Below are 26,000 nucleotides of genomic sequence, written 5' to 3'. Positions count from 1 at the left end.
CTGGTGGAAGGTGTGTGTGTGTGTATCATCTTCCATGTATTCAAAAAGTGGTAATCGAATTTTATTTTTTAACTGATGTCTTAAGATATACTAAATTTAGAAAAATAAAGGATAACACTTTTTCAAAGATACTTGGAAGTAGATTGTGATCAATTTCTAAATGAACTTAAATGTTTACAACATCAATTATAAACTTTTTGCAAAGATAAAGATCCCTGGAGAATGTATCACATCGATATTTGAGATATATATTGGGTAAATGGAATTTACACGAATCCTATCACAATATCGAATTAGCAATACGTATATTTATCACAATGCCTGCGTTAGTGGCTTCGACTGAAAGGAGTTTTAGTGATAAAAATGATTTAAGATTGACCAACGGCAAGCGCGAATATAATCAATGAAAAGTGAAATAGCAAGTAATATAAATTGTAATAATATAGTAACAACCTTTGCTAATTCACTTAAACTTCGTCTTTAGTTTTTTTCATAAATCCGTAATAATTAATAGTTAACTTATGTTAACTACGACAGCGATGGCTTGGGAGAAAGAAGCTCTCTTGGCTCCGGAACATCAGGTCATGGATGGGACTCGGTCTCGAAAAGTTATTTCGGCTAGCCCATGATAGGGAAGAATTCGCACGGGCCATAAACCATGTCTGCCCATGATCGTCGCCTACGTCCGAATACGGATTTGGCATTAGAAGAAGAAGATGACAGCGATACAAATTGAGCGCAAATGTATGGAAACTTGCACAAGACAAGAGTTCTACTTCCGGTTGTCGGATTTTATTCAAATATTTTTTAATACTTAAAATCACTATCAGTATTATACACATTAAATATCAAGAAAATAAAAATAATTTTAAAGGTCAAAATAAAATAATTAAATATTGTTTTAAAAACAAATACTACTTCCGGTTTACGAATTTTGACCAAAACCTTATCAGCTCTAAGTTAGTACATAGAGAATACACATATAAATTTTCATCTTGATACGTTCAGGGCTGTGGACAGAATCGAGGCGACAACATTTTTGACCTTTCTGAGTGGAAAAAATCCCACTTCCGGTTCATGAAATTAAGTGATTTTTTTTTATTTTTACTTAAAATTACGATTTTTATTATACACAATAAATATCAAGAAGCTTAAAACAATTTAAAAGGTCAAAATAAAATAATTGAAAAATAATAAAATATTGTTTTAAAAAAAAATACTACTTCCGGTTTACGAATTCTGACCAAAACCCTACCAGATCTAAGTTAGTACATAAAGCATTTTTTTTATTTTCATCTCTTTGATATAAGAATTATACTTGAATTTTTTCGTGAATAACACACACAAGAGTAAACTGCCACTTCCGGTTGAGGGATGGTTACCAAATTTTATACATAGCTTTTTATTACGCTTAAACTTCTAGGTATGAAATTTCAGTTCAATAAACCAAAAGGTTTCTGAGAAAAACATAAAAAAATCTCGATTCTCCAGAGTAAAAGTATTCAGATAAAAATATTTAAAAAACAAAGTTATAAAGATTATTATTACTATTACATGTAAAAAAAATTCAGTCGGATTCAAACAGCGGTTTGGGAGATAATTGAATTCAAAAACTTAAAAAAAACGAGGATACTGTTGCGTAGGGGTGGGTGGAGGATCCAAGTAAAAGGCCAACAGTCGTTTCACAGCATTTATTGATGATTAAGGAGATACACGTATTGCCAGTGTTCAGTCCAGAATTACATGATATCGCCTTATAAAGGGTAGATCTCTCAGGACGTCTAATCTGTTTACCTGTTGTATAGTCACGTATTCGGATATGTATTTCCACGACATTGGGTCTCCCCGTACCGATTCTGAGAAATAACTAATAACGGTCATTGTTTAGCCTAAATGCACTTACGAGTCCAGATATAATCCTTGGAAGTAAGTGCGAGCACTTAGTTAACCCGATAACAGATATCCGTTGGTCTAAGTGCAATTCGCTCAATCCGTGGCGTACATAAGTACCTATAAGGGGAGGTACCATTTCCAGTCAACTTAAAAATTTGAAAAAAATTTACGTCGTGTCGATAAGAATTTCAGTAACCGATACTAAGTTTCAGTTCGATCAGACTAACGGTATTCAAAAAATACACAGACAAATAACAAACACATTTTTTTCTAGATCATGAAAACGTGATCAGTGATCAATTCTGAGTTCGAATCGGTCAAAATCTCGAGTTCGAATTTTCAAATGATCACAAAACTTCGTCTATTGTTACTACGTACATAGATAAAGTAAAAATTATTCTTTTTTTTTTTAATTTTAATATAATATATATATATATATATATATATATATATATATATATATATATATATATATATATATATATATATATATATATATATATTTTAATGAAAAAATAATAACGGGGCGACAAATTTGATATTTGCCAAAGGCGCCAAATACATCGCTACGACTACAAGTAAAAATCAACAAACACAAACAGCCGGCTTCAGTCTCCACTCTCCATCTACGCGGCGATGGAGTGCAGACTTTGCCTGTGCTCTGCTCCACCGGAGGCCTTCGTCTCCATCCACGACGATCCTCATCCACAGCGTTTGGTGCAACGCATTTGGACCTGCTGTCAGCTGCGGGTCAGATACTCAGATTACCTCAACTCAATAATGGTATTACTAACTCGATAGTCCTCGTAACCGTCACCACCTTTTTTAATTTGCAGATTAGGAAAGGTGACCATCTGCCAGATATAATATGCTATTCGTGCGTCAGAAATCTGGAATTGCTCAACGATTTCCGGAACGCTTGTTTCCGGAGTGACAAAACGTCAAGGATGAGATCAGACGAGCTGGGTGTAAAGCCGGAGGAAGTTTTGCTGGAAGATTTAATATGGGAAGATGAGTCGGATGGTGATTTGCGACCGAACATTTCTAGTTCACCAAACAATGGTGAAGTAAGTAAATATGATTCGATTCCATGCAAAACATTAATTTAGCACAATGGTTATAAATTCACCTGTAAAATGATATCTAACCACACTATCACGTTTTGATTATTTTGTAGATACGCGGAGAAAAATTTACTTCAGATGATGGCATACAAGAAATGGGGGATATTAGTGAAGAAGTGACACAGACAACACCTCATACTCAAGAAAATAATTATAGCAGGAAAAAATATCTCAGGACTCACACACGTACTCATACTAGGATAATGCAACACAAATGTGACATTTGTTTAAAATTATTCACTAACAAATCTTTGCTTGCAACGCATTTGAAGTCTCATACTCGAGACAAGGTACTCAAATGTGATATTTGTTCGAGATCTTTTTTTCAAAAATTTAACCTTGCTAAGCACATGAGTGTTCATAATAGGTTAAAGCGAAACAAGCGTGACATTTGTTTACAATCATTCACTCAAAAATCTACACTTGCAATGCATTTGAATTCTCACACTAGAAACAAGCCACACAAATGTAACGTTTGTTTAAAATCATACACACAAAAATCTTCACTTGCAAGATATTTAAGTTCTCACGCTGGGAACAAGCCACACAAATGTGATATTTGTTTCAAATCATTCATAACAAAAGCATACCTTGTTACACACATGAATTATCATAATGGGGTAAAGCCATACAAGTGTGACATTAGTTTAAAATCATTCACTCATACATCTTCACTTGCAAAGCATTTTAAGTCTCACACTGGAGTTAAGCCACACAAATGTGATATTTGTTTCAAATCATTCATAACAAAAGCATACCTTGTTACACACATGAATTATCATAATGGGGTAAAGCCATACAAGTGTGACATTTGTTTAAAATCATTCACAACAAAAGCATACCTTGTTACACACATGAATTATCATAATGGGGTAAAGCCATACAAGTGCGACGTTTGTTTAAAATCATTCACTCATACATCTTCACTTGCAAAGCATTTTAAGTCTCACACTGGAGTTAAGCCACACAAATGTGATATTTGTTCAAAATCATTTTATCAAAAAAGTAGCCTTGCTACACACATGTATGTTCATAATGAGTTAAAGCCACATGAATGTTCATGATGGGGTAAAGCCACACAAATGTGATATTTGTTTAAAATCATTCACCCAAAAATGTTCACTTGCAAAGCATTTGAATTCTCACACTAGAAACAAGCCACACAAATGTGATATTTGTTTCAAATCATTCATAGCAAAATCATACCTTGTTACACACATGAATCATCATAATGGGGTAAAGCCATACAAGTGTGACATTTGTTTAAAATCATTCACTGAAAAATCAAAACTTGTTCCTCACATGTATGTTCATAATGGGTTAAAGCCACACAAGTGTGATATTTGTTCAAAATCATTCTCTCAAAAATCAAACCTTGTTACACACATGAATGTTCATAATGAGGTAAAGCCACACAAATGTGAAATTTGTTTAAAATCATTCTGTCAAAAATCTACACTTGCAATTCATTTGAATTCCCACGCTGGAAACAAGCCACACAAATGTGATATTTGTTTCAAATCATTCATAACAAAAGCATACCTTGTTACACACATGAATTATCATAATGGGGTAAAGCCATACAAGTGTGACATTTGTTTAAAATCATTCACAACAAAAGCATACCTTGTTACACACATGAGTTATCATAATGGGGTAAAGCCATACAAGTGTGATATTTGTTTAAAATCATTCTCTCAAAAATCAAACCTTGTTACACACATGAATGTTCATAATATGGTAAAGCTACACAAATGTGAAATTTGTTTAAAATCATTCTGTCAAAAATCTACACTTGCAATGCATTTGAATTCTCACGCTGGAAACAAGCCACACAAATGTGATATTTGTTTCAAATCATTCATAACAAAAGCATACCTTGCTACACATATGAATATTCATAATGAGTTAAAGCCACACAAATGTGACATTTGTTTCAAATCATTCACTCAAAAATCAAACCTTGTCACACACATGAATATTCATAATGGGGTGAAGCCATACAAGTGTGACATTTGTTTATAATCATTCTCTCGAAAATCTGCACTTGCAACGCATTTGAAATCTCACACTGGAAACAAGCCACACAAATGTAATACTTGTTTCAAATCATTCAAAACAAAATCATACCTTGATCATACACATGAATGTTCATAATGGGGTAAAGCCATACAAGTGTGACATTTGTTTGAAATCATTCACTCAACAATCTTCACTTGAAACGCATTTGGTCGCTCACACTGTAGACAAGCCACACAAATGAGACATGTGTTCAAAATCGTTTTCTCAAAAATTTAACCTTGTTCATATTGGCGTAAAGCCACACGAATGTGATATTTGTCTAAAATCATTCTCTTCAAATTCTGTACTTACTAGGCATTCGAAAACGCATAAGCCATCCAAATTTGCTAGAAAGAATTCCCTAAAAAACATAACATCGTGGGGGTGTCACATATCCAAAATATGTACATTTTTTTTAATTCAATTTTATTTTTTTTATATTTATAAAAACATACGTGTATATAAAGAAAAGATGCTACTTAATTGAACTTTAATTTTGACGGTTTTTATGGTTTTTTTCTCTGTCTATTGTTATTTATAACTAATATATCACACAGAAAACAAATGATTCATCTTAAATTAAATATATTCAACATTAAATAAATTATTCCAACATTCAACAAATATATTGCACATAAGAAAAATTATTATGACTGAAATTTAATTATTTGCACTTTAAAAGCAGTAAATCAGAAGGATTTTTTTTTTTCTAGAAACTTTATATTTCCAATAAAATACGTTTTTGAATGTTTTTTTTTTCATTTGACTTTTCGATGAAAATTAAAAATTCCAGTTCATCGATGAAAATCCAAAATTCACATTATTCGCTCTGTTGATACTTGAAACTGTTTTCAGTTAGTGTGAATTGTTTTTATTATGTTTATTAATAGCTTTATTTTTTTCTCTATATATATGTACATGCATATTAATATTTGCAGACCTTCCCCTGACTGCAAGGCTTGCATGCCCCACATATCCCCCATCATAGTTGTTACGCCACTGAAAGTCACCATTCATTATGAGCAAGCTTTAGGCCCTGTACTCACCAAGTTACAGTAATTTTGCAACTGCATCCGAGCCAATTAAGTTACAGCAACGGGGTGTACTCGCCAAGTTACTGTAAACATTTTAGGTGAATTGATGAGAGGCTGATCGGACGATAGTTTGATGCAACCAGTTTGTTTCCTTTTTTATAAATATGAATGACAACAGATGTTTTTCATTCAACAGGAATAAAAGCCGAAAAAAAGTATAGATAAAGTACAGAAGGAAGAAAATCTTTTTATCAGTAGCGTCGTCATAGAAACTTTGATTTGTTTTCTTTCTGATTTTTCATTTGATTTGATGCTCCCACACAAACCTTTAAACCTTACATACAAAGTCTCTTTCAAAATTATATGTATATTACATGTAAAAAAAATTCAGTCTGATTTGATTAGCGGTTTGGGAGATAATTGAATTCAAAAACTTAAAAAAAAGAGGACACCTGTTAGGGGAGGTACCATTTCCGCTCAACTTAAAAATGTACGTCGTATCGATAAGAATTTCAGTAACCGGTACTAAGTTTCAGTTCGATAAGACTAGCGGTGTTCAAAAAATACACAGACAAACACACACATTTTTTTCTAGATCGTGAAAACGTGATCAGTGATCGATTCTGAGTTCGAATCAGTCAAAATCTCGAGTACGAATTTTCGCACGATCACAAAACTTCATCTATTGTTACTACGTACATAGATAAAGTAAAATGAATTGGCAGAACATATGTATAATACTAGCAGTAGATTATAAGCATCAGAGATCTGGAGCAGTGGGGTCGTAACACGAAAATTTGTAGTACTCCACTGCTCCAAATTTTTTTTTTTACGTATTAGAATTTCTTTCAGAATTTTAAATTTGTTTTTCAATTTATGACGTGACGTATCATGTAGTTTGTTTATATTATTTGTATTTAATATGTATGTATTTTTACAATTAAATATTTTGTTTTATATATTTTTTTCACTTATTGTTGTTTTGTACAAATTAATGTGGGAGCGTTCTTTTTTATTTTTCCATCGTGATCAAATTATATTCTTGATTATTTTCTCTATTCTTGTTACTTTGGTAGTTTGGGACAACCATGTGCGCACCGTTTAGTATTTTATACTATTTGTATTTAATTTGTTCTACATATGCATGTATTTTCATGATATATATTTTAATAATAAATTAAATAAATAAAGATGATAAATGATATGATTCCTATTATTTAACTATTCAGAGCAGGTAGCGGAGTTGGAGCAAGTATTTATATACATACATAGGTGTTGGAGCAGAGCAACTCCAAAAAGTGGTTCTTTAATGGCAACAGCGTATTGAGATTTACTGAAATAAAATAATTTGTCAGCATTTTGGCAGCTGCAGGATAGATCAATCATAGGTCTATCTGTAAGATAGATCGAAGCAAATGAAATGACTTTCAGTGACACTGAAAGACTGACTGGTTTTTTAGTTTTTTGTATGTAATAATAGAAACACTAGGTATTTGTAATATAATCCGCTTAAACATGGCCGATCTATAGTAAACATTTTATTAAAATTATTTTACGAGCTAAACAAACATATACAAAGTCTGTTTCGAAATTATATATTAGATTACCGATGCTTATTACATTTGTATGTAACTAACAATATTTTTGTCACTGAAAATGTTCGAATTCTTCGTTTACTTCGAATATATTCGAATACTTCATTTACTATTATATATTCGAATAGTTGAAGTTGACGAATATTTGGTAGCTCTGAGAAATTTCGAGTAGCTTACAAGTAACAGAGTACCAAGTAAATAAATATTCTCTGTAATATCTTCTAGAGGCCTCCACCTCCATTTCGCTCATTCACAGTAGTGGGTTAGCTTCAGATCAATAATCCTACTTATATCACGTAAAACTACGGTAAATTTTGGGGGCGGCGGCCTCGGGGGCGCCACCTCGGTACGGCAGCTTCGATTACTGTTTCAGTTCCGGATCCTGATTCCGTTTTCTGTTCCGGAGTCCTTTTGCAGTTTTGGTATCCGATCCCTTTTTCAGTTCCGGATCACGATTCTTTTTTCAGATCCAGTTCCCTATTCCGTATCCCAACTTTTGCTTCAATTCCTTTTTCATTTCTGGTTCTGGATTCCTTTTTGTTTCGGATACGAACTCCATTTTCAGTTCCGGATACTGACCCCTGTTTCAGTTCCGATTTCTGATTTGTTTTAGTTCCGATTCCGATTAATTATTACTATACGTATTGTAACTTTATTTTAAATCATGTATCAATTTGTTTCCGAAACCACCCGCTGAAATTCCACGGGCACAACACTAGTATATACATATATATCGACAGTCTGTTTTTATATCAGTGGCGTAGCGTGAATTCCTAGTGCCCCCCCGCAAAATATTTAAAGGCGCCCCACCCCCCCCCCTCCCCATATATTAATATTAGTAAAATAACTTTCCAAATTAATATTTATACTTTTTTACGTATCGATATATGTACCTATATATCAAAGTGCATTAATAGTTTAATCTGGACGACCAACAAGCAGTGCACAATCTGTTTAAAGTAACTGATGGTGAATTTTCCTTAAAAACTTCCCACCTGTTAATGGTGGCAGCGAAAAATTTATAAATTTTATTAGTTTTAATCATATAATTTTGTTTTATTGTTTACACATTGAAAAAATATATACAAGAATAAGAAAATTCTCAGCTAATAGGTTGAAGTGGCACTGACGTTCAAAAGATGGAAAAAGACGGTAATCTTCTAGCCCTATTGGCATAGATCAATTACGCAATGAGGATAAATTCAAAATATGTTAATGTATGTACATACACATATAGTACAAATAGGTTGCAAAATAAGAGAAGTTTTTAAAAAAATTACGGAATAAATTAAAAAATACGTGAAAAAGGCGCGCTTCGTGGCGCCCCCCAGGTCTCGGCGCCCCCCCGCATTGCGGGGTCTGCGGGCGCGGTAGTTACGCCACTGTTTTATATATATTATTATATTCTTTGCGAAATTGTCAATGTGGGATATTTATAATATAAAAATAATTCTGTTTTATTTTTTGAAATTTTATTTTAAAATGTTTAATTCATATATTTCAATGGAAAAATAATAAAGGGGTGACAAAGGTCAATGGGCAAATAGTATGGGAGAAAAACCCACGGCGGACAGAAATGAAATTGTGATGATATATAGATATATGTCTCTAGTCTTTCATGGTAAAGGTCGCTTTCTTGTGGGTTGTGGGAATATTGAAAAACGAGCGAAAAAATATTTTGCAACGAGCGAGACGTGACCCTATACCTGCGTGTGAGAGAGAGGGAGCGAACGTATACCTGCCGGGTACGTACATCAACATCACGCGGGACGTACATCAACCCTTTACTTACTAAAGTTTTGTAAGCGTCGAAGGGTAGCTACCCGTGGAGAAGAAACCAAAACAAACCCGGAAGAAAAAAATCTGAATATGGCTGCTTTAGTAGCCATTCGATTTTTTGAATAAATATATTTTTGGTTCAAACTTTGTTCTCCCATGGATCCTAAATAAAATAACCATATATAATGTTAAGTGAATTTATACTCTTTCATTTCATATAATTTTCATTCATGTCCGCGACCGGGTCGGATTGCGCCCAATGACCTTTGTTATTTGCCAAGGGTGTGAAATTCATCGCTACGACTCTGAGTACAAGCGACAAGCAAAAATGAATCAATAATAACAACAATGCATACACAAACAGCCAGCTCGATGGAGTGTAGACTTTGCCTGTGCTCTGCTCCACCAGAGGCCTTCGTCTCCATCCACGACGATCCTCATCCACAGCGTTTGGTGCAACGCATGTGGACCTGCTGTCAGCTGCGGGTCAGATACTCAGATTACCTCAACTCAATAATGGTATTACTAACTCGATAGTCCTCGTAACCGTCACCACCTTTTTTAATTTGCAGGTTATGAAAGGTGACCATCTGCCAGATATAATATGCTATTCGTGCGTCAGAAATCTGGAATTGCTCAACGATTTCCGGAACGCTTGTTTCCGGAGTGACAAAACGTCAAGGATGAGATCAGACGAGCCGGGTGTAAAGCCGGAGGAAGTTTTGCTGGAAGATTTAATATGGGAAGATGAGTCGGATGGTGATTTGCCACCGAACATTTCTAGTTCACCAAACAATGGTGAAGTAAGTAAATATGATTCGATTCCATGCAAAACATTAATTTAGCACAATGGTTATAAATTCACCTGTAAAATGATATCTAACCACACTATCACATTTTGATTATTTTGTAGATACACGGAGAAAAATTTACTTCAGATGATGGCATACCAGAAATGAGGGATATTAGTGAAGAAGTGACACGGACAACACCTCATACTCAAGAAAATAATAATAGCAGGAAAAAATATCTCAGGACACACACACGTATTCATACTAGGATAATGCAACACAAATGTGACATTTGTTTAAAATCATTCACGAACAAATCATACCTTGTTACACACATGAATCATCATAATGGGGTAAAGCCATACAAGTGTGACATTTGTTTAAAATCGTTCACTCAAAAATCATACCTTGTTTCTCACATGTATGTTCATAATGGGTTAAAGCCACACAAATGTCACATTTGTTCAAAATCATTCACTCAAAAATCTTCACTTGCAACGCATTTGAAGTCTCACACTGGAGACAAGCTATACAAATGTGATATTTGTTCAAAATCATTTTATCAAAAATTTAACCTTGTTACCCACATGTATGTTCATAATGAGTTAAAGCCACACGAATGTAACGTTTGTTTAAAATCATTCACCCAAAAATCTTCACTTGCAAAGCATTTGAATTGTCACACTAGAAACAAGCCACACAAATGTAACGTTTGTTTAAAATCATACACCCGAAAATCTTCACTTGCAAAACATTTGAAGTCTCACACTGGAGACAAGCCACCCAAATTGAATGCTTAATGCTTAACATGTTTAATGGCCAAGATTTAGAAAAAAAATACAAAAATTACATATTAAAGCTATGAGAGATATTTTGAATGTGGGTAGATTCAAAAGTATTAGAAGTATGTTAGATGAATTGGGATGCATGAGTATTAGAATTAGTTTAAATCTTAGTTCATTGTCTTTTGTTTATAAGATAGATCATGATTTATTACCTAAGTACAACGGCGGCTTGTCCTCTAAAATTCTAAAATATATGTTTAATAATACATATGTATATTTTATTTATTAATGATATTCTTTTTTTTATTACCAACCTCTTCTTATTAGTTGGACGGATGAACTGTTGGGGCCTTCGACAGTCAATATTACTTACAATATTACCCGTATGTACCGTTTACCATGCACCCTTTTTTTTTTAATCTTTCGACTTAAGAGTAATTCATATTCCCAACTGCATTTGTATTTGTAATTGGCCAGGAAGGCGAATTGGGATTTACCTGTAAGGCCTTCCTGGTTAACCCTTTGACTGCTACAACAACGATAAATCGTTGTTTTGAAATCGGCGAAGATTGCTACGACGATCGTTGTTGACGTCATTAATTGTCGTATTTCAATACTTTCTTTGAGCCACCAGCACATCAGTGGAACGAAACATTTTTTTTATATACGTATTTATATTTATTTTTCAATCAAGCTTTATAAATATTTATCAATTTTTTAAATAAAAGCTCTTCAATTTCGGGTTCATCATCAAAGTAAATTTCGGGTTCGTTGTCAATGTCATATAAGGAGTTATTACTTGGGAATTGATTATTATCGATAAATTCATTTTCAGAATCAGTAGAGCTGCTGATTTGTCGAGTTCCTCGGCGAGGAGCTATTATTTCGCTTTCATCACTTTCACTGTCCGATATCATTTTGCAGAGTTAAAATAAATGGCAAAAAACAATAGAAATCCGCTTTCAATTATATAGGTCACGAGACGTCACGAATTCATGCAATCAATCAAATGCAACTGAAATGCATACAAAATGTTTATGATACATGTTGAAAAATTATTTGATTATTAGAAACTTCGCATCCTTGTGTGTCTCGCTCACACGTACACAATTAAAACCAAGAAAGAAAGAGAGAGAGACCGCTACCTGTTTCGAATATATCGCATGTTGTAAGGATACATCGATATCTAAAAATAGATTATTGAAAAGAATAAAGCCTCGGAAAACAATCGTCAAAACTTATTTAGTGTATATATGTAGGTATCTCTTTCGCACGCACGCATGTAAAAGCAAGACAGAAAGAGAGAGCACGAGTCCACGACTGCTTCTTAAAAATGTATATAAAGTATTATAAAAATTACGAGTGTTCGGCGAAGTAAGTATGTAAAAAAAAATATTATATTTTTTTTTTTCAAAATAATTACAAATGTTAGCATTTTTCGCTTGGACATTGAAAAACCTCGTAGCAGCCAAAGGGTTAATATGTAAAATAAAAATAATATACATACATACATACATATACATATACATATGTATTCGACTTACGACCGACGGTCAGGAACGTATCTCCGTCGTAAGTCGAGGAATTCCTGTATACTTTATAGTATTCTCGATTTACAGTGACATCGATGTCGCCAATGCTGCTGCTGTTGGAAACTTAGCTCCACAAGTTCTGGACCGACATCTTTGTATACAGTTCCGCGAGATTTATTCGATCAAAATTTATCAGAAACAGGTAGTTCAACATCATCAACGAGGCTTGATGATTTAGTTATAGAAGCAGAAGCAGACAATCCAGACGAAACAGATATTCATGAACAATTAGAAGGGCGCAGAATAGTAGATATTAAATATTTATTTTCAGCGCTTTCAAAAATTAAGCATGAACACACTAATTGTACATTATCTGACTTAAATTTTGTGAAAGAAATAAGAAAAGGTTTTCTCAGCGAATATGTTTTTCGGTGTAGAATGTGCTTAGCAAAGGAAACTGTATACTCCAAAGATCCGAAACTGCAAGTTTCTGCAAATACTGCTTTCGTAGAAGGAATTGTTTGTACAGGTAATGGCTATTCACAATTAAATATATGCCATGTATGAGTCGTGGAATTTACACAAGCATAGAAAAACATTTAGCGCCTACAATCGAAGAATGTGCCTTTGATGAAATGATTGTCGCTGGTGAAGAAGAAAAAAGGCTCGCCATTTTAAATGGTGACATAGACGAGGAAGGATATCCCTTACTGACAGTCATTGCAGACGGTTCTTGGGCAAAGAGATCATATAATAAAATATAAAATATAAAAGTGGGTTTAGCTCCTTGTCTGGTGCAGCGTGCATAGTAGGGCTCCGAACAAAAAAAGTTTTATATCTCGGAGTACGAAACTCTTACTGCTGCATATGTGCCAGAGCTACAAAATTAAATATAGATGCAACTGAGCACAAGTGTTTTAAAAATTGGCGTGACAGCGCTAATGCCATGGAAGCTGATATTATTGCAAAGGTTTTTTAAAAAGCATGGAAATGCATGGGGTTAAATTCAACAAACTTGTAGGCGATGGAGACTCCAGTATCATGAAGAAATTAATGCAACTAATGCCATATGGGCCCAACATCATCATACAAAAAATTGAGTGCAAAAATCACAAAATTACTACACGAAACAATTTATAGTAAGAAAACGGGCTTTGGGGCAGAACAGAGAAAGGATCAGAAATAGAAAATTAACGTATGATGAAGTTAAGACAAGCAAGAAAAGAAAAGTTACAGGCCGGATGAAAATTACGGTCAGTTGGAAATAGAACCAGATATGGCAGATGAAGTGTTTCAAAAGAAAAAAGAAGAATTTCTTAGAGACTTGAACTTATCACAATCAAAAAAGAATGAACTTGAGAGGAGCACAGTGGACCGAAGTGACAATAGGTTGTGGGCAGTTGAAAGACGTAAGCTTCTAACAGCATCTAACTTTGGAAAAATATGTAAATTGCGGCATATAACGGGTCGTGACTACTGTTATTTCGTGGTGTGGAGTTCCACAGGTATGATTTTTGAAAGAATTGAAAAAGATGATACATTCTGGCTAAAAATGGAACAACGCTTAGAAAATTTCTATGATCAATGCCTATTGCCTGAAATAATAGATGGGCGTATACCTAAAAATTTACCGGTCCGAGAAAGATCTTTGATATCTGAAGATGTTTGATATCTGTATGTCGTACATTAAATAGTGGTCAGCGTTTTCCTCTGATCGCTCTTACACAGGCCTATCGCACTGCGTCTACAGACTCGCTACAGATTCTCACGGGTACATTGCCACATGACTTGATCGTCCAAATAGGAGCTGCTTGGGAAAAGGTTCGTGGTGCTTCGTGGTGATAGATGCTTCCGTCTCGGGCGTTATTTTCCATGCTCCTAATCAGTCACAGTGCGATGATCCTCGATTTTGGCTTGGTTTGAAGTCTGTTATTTTAAATTGTGCTATTTCAGCTTGGCAACTTAGATGGGATTTTTCCTCCAAAGGTAGACACGCTTATTTGTTTTTTCCAAGGGTCACTTCGCGCCTTGAGCGTGATTGGCTGTCGCCCAGTTTTTGGGCCAGTCTATTTTTGACTGGTCATGGCCACTTTAACGGAAAGTTTGCATCTATGGGCTTAGTGTCTGAATCCTTTTGTCCGTGTTCTTTTCTGGAGCAGGACGCAGATCACATTTTGTGGTCCTGTCCTGGGATGGAGGCTGAGAGGAGGGTTCTGTTGGACAGCGTCAGGGGTTCTCTCATTGGCCCCCTGCAACATGGGGATCTAATAATGAATAAAGCTTCGTTTAGAGCTTTCGAAAAGTTCGCGGAATGCTTTGGGAAGCTGTGTTGCCCTGGATGCTATTATTCCACTTGATTGCAGAAGCATTTGAGTTTTTATTTATTTTTTAATCTGTGAATGTGTGTGTGAGTGTGCGTTTGCTGTTTAGGTGTGTGTATGTATTTGCGGATTTTGTGTGTGTGTGTGTTTACTTGAGGTGTGCGTGCATTGCACAGTACATTTCGGGTATTACATGATTCCTAACGCATGAACGTTTTATGTGTTCATGCGTTGTTGTTTATTTTTTACTTGGTTATGTACCGTTTTTTTATTAGAGCAGTGGTGCGCGGTTGTTCTTGTGCGATATTGCTGAACAACCGTCTCGTTCTCCGACGAAAGGGTCTTTTAGACTGTATTCGTTGAGGGGGTGGTGGCCTCATGTTGAGGGCTCTAAGGGTCAAATTCCTTGACCTTTAAAGCGGGCTTTAAATATATCTGTATGTCTATTTAAATATATCTATATTTTATTTAATAATATGTGTTTTATTTTATTTTTTATTTTCATTTATTATTTTATGTTCAGTATATTTGTTATCTGTAAATGCATTTTCATTTTTCAAAACTGCACCAAGGAAAGATCCCTGGAAAATGGCTATAAAAGTTGGTGTCTTAAGGTCTGACCGCACTATTCGACAACCGAATGATCCGACACTTCACAACAGTGTGCGACAATATTAGGTAAACCGCACTTGAACGACAGCGATGCGACACACTGCAGTAAATTATGTCAATCATTCGTTCGGTACCTCGGAGCAAGATGGAGGAAACGGACGCTATTATAGTATTATGGGGATGAACGAATGAGACGACTGGCATGTTAATGCACGTGTTTATTATATGACAGCTGAAGGAAGAGTGAGTAGTGGCTCTCCGAACCCAGCCGAGTTGGTTCCCACTCGCAGGAAGGCAACCAAACTCGACCATGTCGTATAAGCGAGCCGCCACAGTATCTTTGATATGCGGGAAAGAAGAAAAATCAAAAGATTATGGCTACATGCTATTTCAAAGTCACGATATGAAGAAGGAGAATAATTGTCGCAAGGCAAGCCCCATTCAACGACACCTTGCGTCAAAGTTGGTCCGAAAGTCAACTTTGACGCAGTGTCGTTCTACGTCATGCGACTGTCGCGCGGTGCGTTATGTCTCATACAATTTCATACAAGCAATATTTGGTCGCGTACTGTTGTGAAGTGTCGGATTGTTCGATTGTCGCATAGTGCGGTCTGGCCTATAGACCAGTGCATCGTAACCTGAGTGCCGCGGCAACGTAGAAGCGTATAGCACCATATAGATCTAACGCGTGCGAGCGAGATGCGTGAAAAGGTTGCGATGTTCTGCTATAGACGACGAGCATCCAACCAGGAGAACATTACAGGTGGATTTGGAGCACGCCAGCGTACCCACGAAAGATTGTGTAAACCGGATCGTCACGTGATGCAATTAAAATCCAATGAACATAAAATTAAAAAAAAATAATATTAAAAACTACGTATCGATTCACTATTTTAGTACTATTGAAAATCCTTCTCCGTCCTTGTCCCTCATACTTTTTAGAATCTGGAAATCGCCCAGGCTGCACACCTGATTAGATACCGTCCATATTAAAGATGAAGACGATGATAACGTCCCATTGGCTACGAAGCTGAGAAACGAAAACGACCTTCTTTTTTTACATATAATTACTATTGTAACAAGTGAACATAAATAAAGGATCCTCTTAGTGTTAGTACACAATCAGTGTTTTCATAGACCTCCCTGCGGTACATTTACCGCGGTGAGTTAAGATTTGTGATTTGACATACGAACTGTCAAAGTGAAATGAACGCAAAAGCGATTGCCAACCTTCTCGGCGTGGCTAGAGAACGTCAGATGAGCTGACAGATGCCCGCGAACTCTTCGCGAAGACCACAAACAACGGCCACGAGGGCCTTTGGCTCGAACATATGTCTAGTCGATAATAATAAAAATTTCGTAAATAAAAAGTATTTGAGAATATTTTTGTTTGTGTGAAAGTTTTAAATTTTTGGGTGTGACCAGTTTTCTCGTGACCAGTTTTAGCGTGTGACCAGTTTTCTCGTGACCAGTTTTAGCGTGTGACCAATTTTCTCGTGACCAGTTTTAGCGTGTGACCAATTTTCTCGTGACCAGTTTTAGCGTGTGACCAGTTTTCTCGTGACCAGTTTTAGCGTGTGACCTGTTTTCTCGTGACCAGTTTTAGCGTGTGACTAGTTTTCTCGTGACCAGTTTTAGCGTGACGGATGATCACGAGTGACCGATCTAGAGCGACCAGTTGTCCTGTGACAGGTTCACATTTGACTAGTAGTCCGTTTACCGTATAAAGGTATGTTCATACTTAACAGCACTGCACGGCTTCAGCACTGCACGACTCCGTTTCAAATATGTCATTTTATTACATTTCTATTAATATCTACCTACACGTCGCGGTCACGTCACGTTTACAGCAATTTGGCCGAGTGCAAGGCAAAATCGGCTTACTTATACATTAGAGGCCATGACGATACGGCGCAATATCGCTTACGTCGTATTGTCGAGTACTTGCAATATGAATGCATACACGTGCATTCGTAGCTACGCGTCAGAATACAAGTCTGCAAAAATGTTTCGACGTTTATCGAACGAAAAATGATGTATAATCGCGCTGTTGTTGGAAGAAGAAGCTCAAGAAGGCAATAAAAAAGCACGGAGGTGTTTTAATGTGCATCCCATGTTAAAAAATAGAAAAACCGAAGGAGAGTTTTGGACACTTGTGGATGATGGACAAAATTTTTTTTAAATATTTGCGCCAAAACCATGTCGAAAGATTGAACAGCTGACAACTGTCACTATCGATAATTAGTGACAGTATCGATAATTAGTGACAAACTAGTACCGAATTTAGACCAAAGAAAAGAGCAAGGCATATCTGGTTGCTGTCAGAGTTAAATACAGGGACGATGGAGTGCAGGCTTTGTCTTGGATCAGCTCCGACCGAGTCTTCCGTCTCCATCTTCCAGATACCAGGTCCTCATCCAGAGCGTCTGGAGCAACGCATTCGGACCGGCTGTCAAATTTATGTAGGTTACTGGTTACAGGTTATAATACTGTTATGGACTCAATTGGTTCTTCCAACTCTTCTCACCGCTCAATCCTATTGTTTTTTTCATTTCATCTGCAGGTTAAAAGAGGCGATGGGTTGCCAGACACGGTGTGTCTTTCGTGTAAGACCAATCTGGAATCGTTGATCAGCTTTCGAAAGGCTTGTTTTCGAAGCCACGAAACGTCTCAACTGAGGTTAGCTGATTGCTTGAACATCAAGACTGAAGAAGTTTTCTTGGAAGATCTAATATGGGACGATGAGCCTTCACAATCGACAATTCACCGAAAGGATAGTGACATTTGCTTAAAGCCATTTCCCAGTGAATCTGAACTTATTCTACACAAAAGATCTCATCCTGGAGAAAAGCGGTTTCAATGTGATATTTGTTTAAAATCATTTAGTTATAAAAATATACTTGTTGGACATTTAAGAACTCACACGGGGGAAAAGCCATACAAGTGTGAAATTTGTCTAAAATCATTTACTCAAAAATCTAACCTTGAAAGACATAAAAAATGGCATACTGGAATAAAACCACACAAATGTGACATTTGTTTAAAATCGTTTATTGGAAAAAATTCACTTTTTAATCATTTGAGAACTCACACGGGGGAAAAGCCTTACAAGTGTGAAACTTGTCTAAAAACATTTACTAAAAAATCTAGTCTCAAGACACATAAAAAATTGCATGCTGGGATAAAACCACACAAATGTGACATTTGTTTAAAATCATTTAGTTATGAAAATGTGCTAATATCACATTTGAGAACTCACACGGGGGAAAAGCCATACCAGTGTGAAATTTGTCTAAAATCATTTACTCACAAATGTAGCCTCGAGGCACATAAAAAATCGCATGCTGGGATAAAACCACACAAATGTGACATTTGTTTAAAATCATATATTCGAAAAGATAAACTTATGACACATTTAATATCTCACGTGGGGGAAAAGCCATACAAATGTAACATTTGTTTAAAATCATATGTTCGTAAAAATGAACTTGTGTCACACTTGAGAACTCATACGGGGGAAAAGCCTTACAAGTGTGAAATTTGTCTAAAATCATTTACTCACAAATGTAGCCTCGAGGTACATAAAAAATCGCATGCTGGGATAAAACCACACAAATGTGACATTTGTTTAAAATCATATATTCGAAAAGATAAACTTATGACACATTTAATATCTCACACGGGGGAAAAGCCATACAAATGTAACATTTGTTTAAAATCATATGTTCGTAAAAATGAACTTGTGTCACACTTGAGAACTCATACCGGGGAAAAGCCTTACAAGTGTGAAATTTGTCTAAGATCATTTACTCAAAAATCTAACCTCGAAAGACATAAAAAATGGCATGCTGGAATAAAACCACACAAATGTGACATTTGTTTAAAATCGTTTATTCGAAAAAATTCACTTTTTAATCATTTGAGAACTCACACGGGGGAAAAGCCTTACAAGTGTGAAATTTGTCTAAAATCATTTACTGACAAATCTGGCTTTGAGAAACATAAAATAATGCATGCTGGGATAAAACCACACAAATGTGGCATTTGTTTAAAATCATTTATTCGAAAAAATGCACTTGTGAGACATTTAGGAACTCACACCGGGTAAAAGCCAAAGTGTGAAATTTGTTTAAAATCATTTACTCTAAAATCTACACTCTGATCACATAATAAAATGCATACTGGGATGAATATAAAAAAAATTGTAATTATATAATTACTGTTAATATATAAATATTCTTACATTTTGGCTGCATGCGTGCCATGATGTTTCTGTTGCCCCCCTTTCATGTAATTTCTTCTCATTGCAGTTAATTTAAATAATTTTAAGAGAAATGATAATTGAAAATTAAATACACATCTATTATTTGGCTTACTTGTTTTATTTATTGAATAAAATTGATATAATTATGGTAAATACAAATTGTAAAGGGTGTAAAGCCGGAGGAAGTTTTGCTTTCCGGAGGAAATTTTGGAAAGACCACATTTCGCCGTAGAAGTGGAGAATGTTTTCACGCAAGTTGTGTTTCAAAAATAGTAAAGTATTCCCCGTATGTCATGAATCATGATATGGGGGTGCATTCAGACAAATGTTATAAGAAGCGCCCTTTGAAAGAAATTCTTGTTTCAACATGTTTACCGTTTCCATTACTACTCAATTCGCACATGCCACTACACTCGGAATATAATCAGGGTCATCACATATTACTACAGAAATAAAAGTCCTTTTTGATAGTTAAATATACGTGTTTTATTTTCATATAGATTTATTTACAATTTAATTAGTTGGCGAATTATTTTTATCCAATTTTTTTGTATTTGTCTTTCCTTAGGAACTCTTAAATTAACGTGTAATGTATAGTTTCAACAAAAATATGTATAATATAAAATTAACGATGTTTATATTAATTAAACTTAAATAATTGGTTATTAATATAATTGATTATTCGGCGCCACCAAGAAAAATGTTTTTACATTTTACCAAACAAACATACATGCAGTCTCTTTCGAAATTATGTATTAGATTACCGATGCTTATTACATTTGTATGTAACTAAAAATTTATTTGTCATTGAAAATGTTCGAATACTTCGATTACCTACTTCGAATATATTCGAATACTACATTTACTATTCGATATTCGAATATTTGAAAATGACGAATATGTGGTAGCCCCGAGAAATTTCGAGTAACAGAGCACCAAGTAAATAAAGATTCTCTGTAAAATCTCAACCAAGTTTCTGTAGAATGGATCTTTGCCAGTCACATCATCCTCCCCTGTCTATTGATTTAAATACCGGGTTGACACGATGTGAGTAACATGGACGCCCAAAACGGTTGGATCACTCGTTGCAAGTAACGTCCAGGTTACAGAAGAAACATTTTACTTACTAAAACCATGTTAATTATTGTTGCGTAGGGGTGGCTGGAGGATCCAAGTAAAAGGCCAAAGTCGTGTCACAGCATTTATTGATGATTAAGGAGATACACGCACCGCCAGTACTCCGTCCAGAATGTTTTGATATCGTCTAAGTACCGCCTTATAAGGGGCAGGTCTCTCAGGGCATCTTCGACGTCCGATTTGTTTACCTATTGTTATGGTCACGTACTAGATGTGCCACGGAAGTGTCCTACGCTACCGCTGTCAGTTCTAAGAACTCCACGGGAATGCGACCGAGTATCGCTATCGCCGCTAAGTGCATTCGGGGGAGATAATCCTCGAAACCAATTATAACGGTCACACAGTCTCTGGGATTCTACTCGGCTTAATCCGATTGCACTTACTCGGCCTAATCCGAGTTAACGTAACAGTATCAATTGAATTATTATTAGATTATATACATACATAATTGATCTAAATTGAAACAATTCCATATAAAAATTGGAAAATATTTTATTTACCATTTATAAAAATAAATAATTATCAGATACATATATACATACATGGGGAACAATTTTAATGCGATAAATTGGTTGTTAATAAATAAATACTAAATCACAAATTTGAAAATTACAATATTTATCAGCCACACCAAATCAGTACTATAAATTAATCAGACTTTAACATTTAAACTCGAGTTAAACAGAGGCAAGAAATTAGACAATTATATGGACAAAACAATCAAAAGAAACACATCAACGTTTCACAACTTAAAACTTAGTAGTAAAAATAATAATATAAAATCGGTACTTATTGGTTATACACACACAAATGCACAAAAGTTACCTGAATAGTCTCTAGGTGTCACAAACAGATTTAGCAAAGAGACAGTACACAACCAGTGATTGACATTACATCTAATAATATCGATAATTTCCCAAAGAATTTTACTATACATACCTATGTATATATGTGTCTATGAATTTCAAATACATATGTATGTTGTAGTGGAGGCCAGTATTGTGTTATTGCAGAGAGAATCTTTTAAAATGGATCTTGGTTTTGCATTATATACACTGCAAAATAACTTTCCATGTGTTGACGAGCCACACCACGATGTTCTATCATATATTGCCACTTTACTAAAACTGTTTGCGACACCTAGAGGTCATTTATGTAACTGCTATGTATTTATGTATATATTTTACATACATATATACCAGGAAGGCCAAACAGGTAAACCCCAATGCGCCTTCCTGGCCAATTACATACAATACAGCATTTTTATCACATAAGTCGCTGAATTACGAGACACTGAAAAACTCGAAATTAACGAGACCTCTATGAATTTTTGTACATAAATTATACTCAAATAGTGGTGACATAGTAGGTAGGATGGGTTTTTAGCCAATTTTTAATTGAGGAACCGTTTCAACAATGAAATCAGAAAAATTGGCAAACTCTGATAGGAAACGATCGACTTGGAGTCACAAATATCCAAGTCTGACCAGCAGCATTACAGATAATATACTCATAAAGAGGTCAACTTACGAGATCGAACCCAGTGACCTCTTGGCGCTAGGCAATAGTCCAACCACCAAGCCATGCTGCTGGCTATATGTGGGTGTAAGGGCGAAAACCGACTGAAAGGCACACGGCACGTTTTTTTTTTAATACTTTTGCATTTGCAAAAAAAACGCAAGTCCGCTTATCCATTCTTGAGGCACGCAGTCCCAAAAAATCACCCCCTGGAGTGTTTTCAGTGATATTTTATCCTTGATTGACAGTTATCGATAAAGGTTAATCCCTGAACTGGGAATGCCCTTAGGCTGGAAGCCACGAAGACGTGCCTTGCCGTTCAGTGTATATATTCGATGCTCGGATGAGCCCGTATAACCAATAAGTACCATATAATCAAACATATCATGCAAAAGTGGACCCATCACGCCACTCTTGGAAAATCAAAGAACTTCCTACACTGCTAGGTGGGAATATTCTGTCGTTACACAAATCAACAGCATAAAGAAAACAAATTGGATCTAAAATCCCATAATCTGGCAAGACTTTTGTATGCATGTTGGAAATCAACAAACATTAGATAATTAGGTATGAAATAGTTATATATACATAGCCTCTAATAAAAATAGGTGAATTTCGCTCACCTTTATGACCTAGAATAATTATTCAAACTTTGAAGTCAAATTCGACAAAAAAAAAAATTAGGCACCTCTTATAGGACGCTATTACTATATATATGGAATCGAATACAAATTAAAAAAAAAAATAATTGAGCAATTTAAAGCCTATATATAATATGTAGTAATAAAGCTACTTGACGACTCGCCTATCAACGATATTAATTCTATTATATTTGATTCCATGCGCTTTCAGCATATGTTTGTTCACACTGGAGCTATGGATGAACTTCATTTCGCACACCGGGCAAGAATAGTTCTTCTCCTTTGTGTGTTTCCGTCTGTGGCACTTCAGCTCGCCCTTCGTATAGCACGACAGATCGCAAAGATCACACTTGAACGGCCTCTCGCCTGTATGCCGCCTTAAATGAGTCTCCAAACCTTTCTTCATGTACGTCCTGAAGTCACACAGATTGCACATGTACTTCCTCTCGGCCGTGTGCTTCCTCGAATGATTCAACAGCTCGACGTGAGTGACGAATGTAGCGCCGCAAGTCTCGCAACTGTAATTCTTTATATTCATATGCCTATTCATGTGACCTTCCAAAGTCTTTCGGGACTTGAGTCCTTTGCTACAGATGGGACATGTGTACTTCTTCTCCTCGACGTGGACGTTCTTGTGAGATTCGTACGTTTCTTTGTACTTGAATTGTTTACCACATTCGGCACAGGTGAAATACATCTTATCACTGTGCGTCTTCTTGTGGCAGCTGAGACTTCCCGGTTGAGAGAAACACCTATCGCATACGTCACACTTGAACGGCTTCTCGCCGGTGTGCACTCTCATGTGATACACAAGGCTTTGACTGTGCCGAGTTGAGTAGTCACATTCGACGCAATGGAATCTACGTTCGGCACCCCATCCAGATACGTTTCCGACGCGTTTCTTGCCGCTATGCATCGACTTCATGTGGTACTGTAAGGAGTATTTGGTACTGAGGGGTCTCTCGCATATTTCGCATATGTAACTTTTGGCTTTTTGTTTGTCTTCTACGTCCGGAGTGTCAGCTCGTTGATCTTCCACTCCATCGTCATACTCGAACTCACATTTAATATCGACATTTAAATCATTCTCGGCGTTGTATTCAGTTTTGAGTCGCTTTTTCTTTTTATGTTTCCGTGTGTTGTTTTCTTCAGTGTGATGTTCAACGGGTTGTTTTGGTAAGCTCAGCTCTTCTTTGATTGGGTCTGTTTGTTCTGATTTAATCAGGTTTTTGGCATACTGTTGCAGTATTTGATCTGCATGCAGCACCCGAGCCCTGAATTGAGTGGCTGCGGAGAGATCGGCACAACAGCGAGGGCAGAGTGCTTCTGGTAAGCCATCGCCTTGAGCAGGTCGTACGCCGGCACACCTCCACACCAGATCGGCTAGATTTTCGTTGCCATTGAAGAGGAGGCTTGGGGGCTCAGCCTCGGAGAGACAGGCGCGGCAGATGTCCTTTAGCCGACCGCCACCTAACCTCTCCAGGGTCTGCAAGCTCATCTCTTCCGGGGGCTCCTCCACTTCCATTTTGCTCATCTACAGCTTTGAGATCATTTTTAATTGATACCTTCCGTCATTCAAGTAATATCAGTAAATTCTGACTTACAATTCCATATACATTTGTTTGGTTATCGTACGTGTGTACACATTCAATATCTGAACGATCTGTCATTCCACGTCCAGTGCCGCCAACATTTCGTTTACTATTGATAAATCAGGCATTGCACAAATTAATAATAATGTCAAAAAAACATGAAATTTCGTCAGAAGCGTCTGATGCGGCATTTACAACTAAATTTAAACTATGAACAGCACACGATACATAAAATGCTCTAGGGTTTAAATCCAAAAAAATTTTTGAAGGTCCTTCATATTGTCCCTCGACTATAGCCTCTATAACAGCCTCTATAATAGCCTCGACTATGCATATCATGAATGCTTATATTTTCGCGAATTAAAAAAATGGATTTTTTGGGCGTCAAATGTTCCGTGATCGAGATTTTAGTGACGTAGGCCTGATAGATTTTTGCGGAATAATCACCGAACTTATAATGTGAGGGGGGCGGCATCATAAATACGATTGATAGCTCCTATACCAGTGATTCTTAACCTGTGTTCGATCGAACCCCAGGGGTTCGGTGAGTCAGTCTCAGGGGTTCGGCGGAAATTCAGCAGAGCCAGGTTCAACAGCAACTTCTTCAGAACAACAACGTTTTCAAAATTTTTGGTGTCAATGGTAGCGTACCCTGTTATTGCTAAGAAAGCTCTGGAGATTTTCATACCGTTTGTTACTACATATCTTTGCGAGCAATCCTTTTCGAGGATGCTGGACATAAAAATGAAGAAAAGGAACAGACTTTGTTGCGAAAATGACACGAGAGTGGCACTTGCCAAGGTGAAACCGTGCATTTCTGAACTGGTATCTGAAAGGCAACAACAGAAGCCACACTGATTTGCAGTAAATACTCATTATTATGTTTTTGTTTTTGTGTGAAAATCATGTTTTAATGGTTTTGTTCTTTGAAAACAATGATGTTGATGCACGGTTCATTTTGTGCACCAGTAAAATATATGTTTTGAATTTGAAAAAAATCATATTTTATTTTTCCAATTAAGAAGGGTTCGGTGAATGCCAGTAGCGGCTCGTGAGATTTCATAGAGGGGGGGCTGATTATTCAGGCTGTAGTAGCTCTTTAACCAAACCGGTGATCGAATGAAAACAAAAATAGCTTGAATATGTACTATACTGGGAGGACTGCAGCCCGCAGCCCATGTGGATGACAAAAATAGCATGCATTTGTACTGTACTGGGAGGACTGCAGCCCCGCAGCCCATACGGACGAGCCGCCACTGGTGAATACGCATATGAAACTGGTGAGGTTACCGTACCTCCAACAAGGTTAAGAACCACTATC

At 36.2% G+C, this 26,000-nt stretch overlaps 2 protein-coding genes across 5 annotated transcripts; both read left to right on the top strand.

The window, feature by feature from the left end:
* The first annotated feature begins 2,423 nt into the window (after positions 1-2,423).
* Positions 2,424-11,348, top strand: LOC143919623 (uncharacterized). 4 transcript variants are annotated; one of them, XM_077442018.1, is made up of 4 exons: positions 2,424-2,643; positions 2,730-2,960; positions 3,071-3,384; positions 10,546-11,163. In XM_077442018.1, the coding sequence occupies exons 1-4, from the start codon at positions 2,530-2,532 to the stop codon at positions 11,075-11,077; spliced, it is 1,191 nt and encodes a 396-aa protein (XP_077298144.1). In that variant the 5' UTR covers positions 2,424-2,529; the 3' UTR covers positions 11,078-11,163. The 4 variants fall into 4 exon arrangements, with proteins under 4 accessions (XP_077298144.1, XP_077298145.1, XP_077298147.1 ...); XM_077442019.1 differs by lacking the exon at positions 10,546-11,163 and adding an exon at positions 3,905-5,210 and having other exon boundaries at positions 3,071-3,821; XM_077442021.1 differs by lacking the exon at positions 3,071-3,384 and having other exon boundaries at positions 10,400-11,323.
* A 5,855-nt stretch (positions 11,349-17,203) lies between these two features.
* On the top strand, positions 17,204-19,899 carry LOC143919889 (uncharacterized). The gene is made up of 2 exons (XM_077442454.1): positions 17,204-17,989; positions 18,091-19,899. Exons 1-2 carry the CDS (start codon positions 17,870-17,872, stop codon positions 19,633-19,635), a joined length of 1,665 nt encoding a protein of 554 aa, XP_077298580.1. The 5' UTR covers positions 17,204-17,869; the 3' UTR covers positions 19,636-19,899.
* The last annotated feature ends 6,101 nt before the right edge of the window (positions 19,900-26,000 follow it).

Source organism: Arctopsyche grandis, chromosome 12 (genome assembly GCF_051622035.1).
Source record: "Arctopsyche grandis isolate Sample6627 chromosome 12, ASM5162203v2, whole genome shotgun sequence".
Taxonomy (NCBI): Eukaryota; Metazoa; Arthropoda; class Insecta; order Trichoptera; family Hydropsychidae; genus Arctopsyche; species Arctopsyche grandis.
The sequence above is the reverse complement of the archived record's forward strand: the minus strand, read 5'-3'. Positions and strand labels throughout refer to the sequence as shown.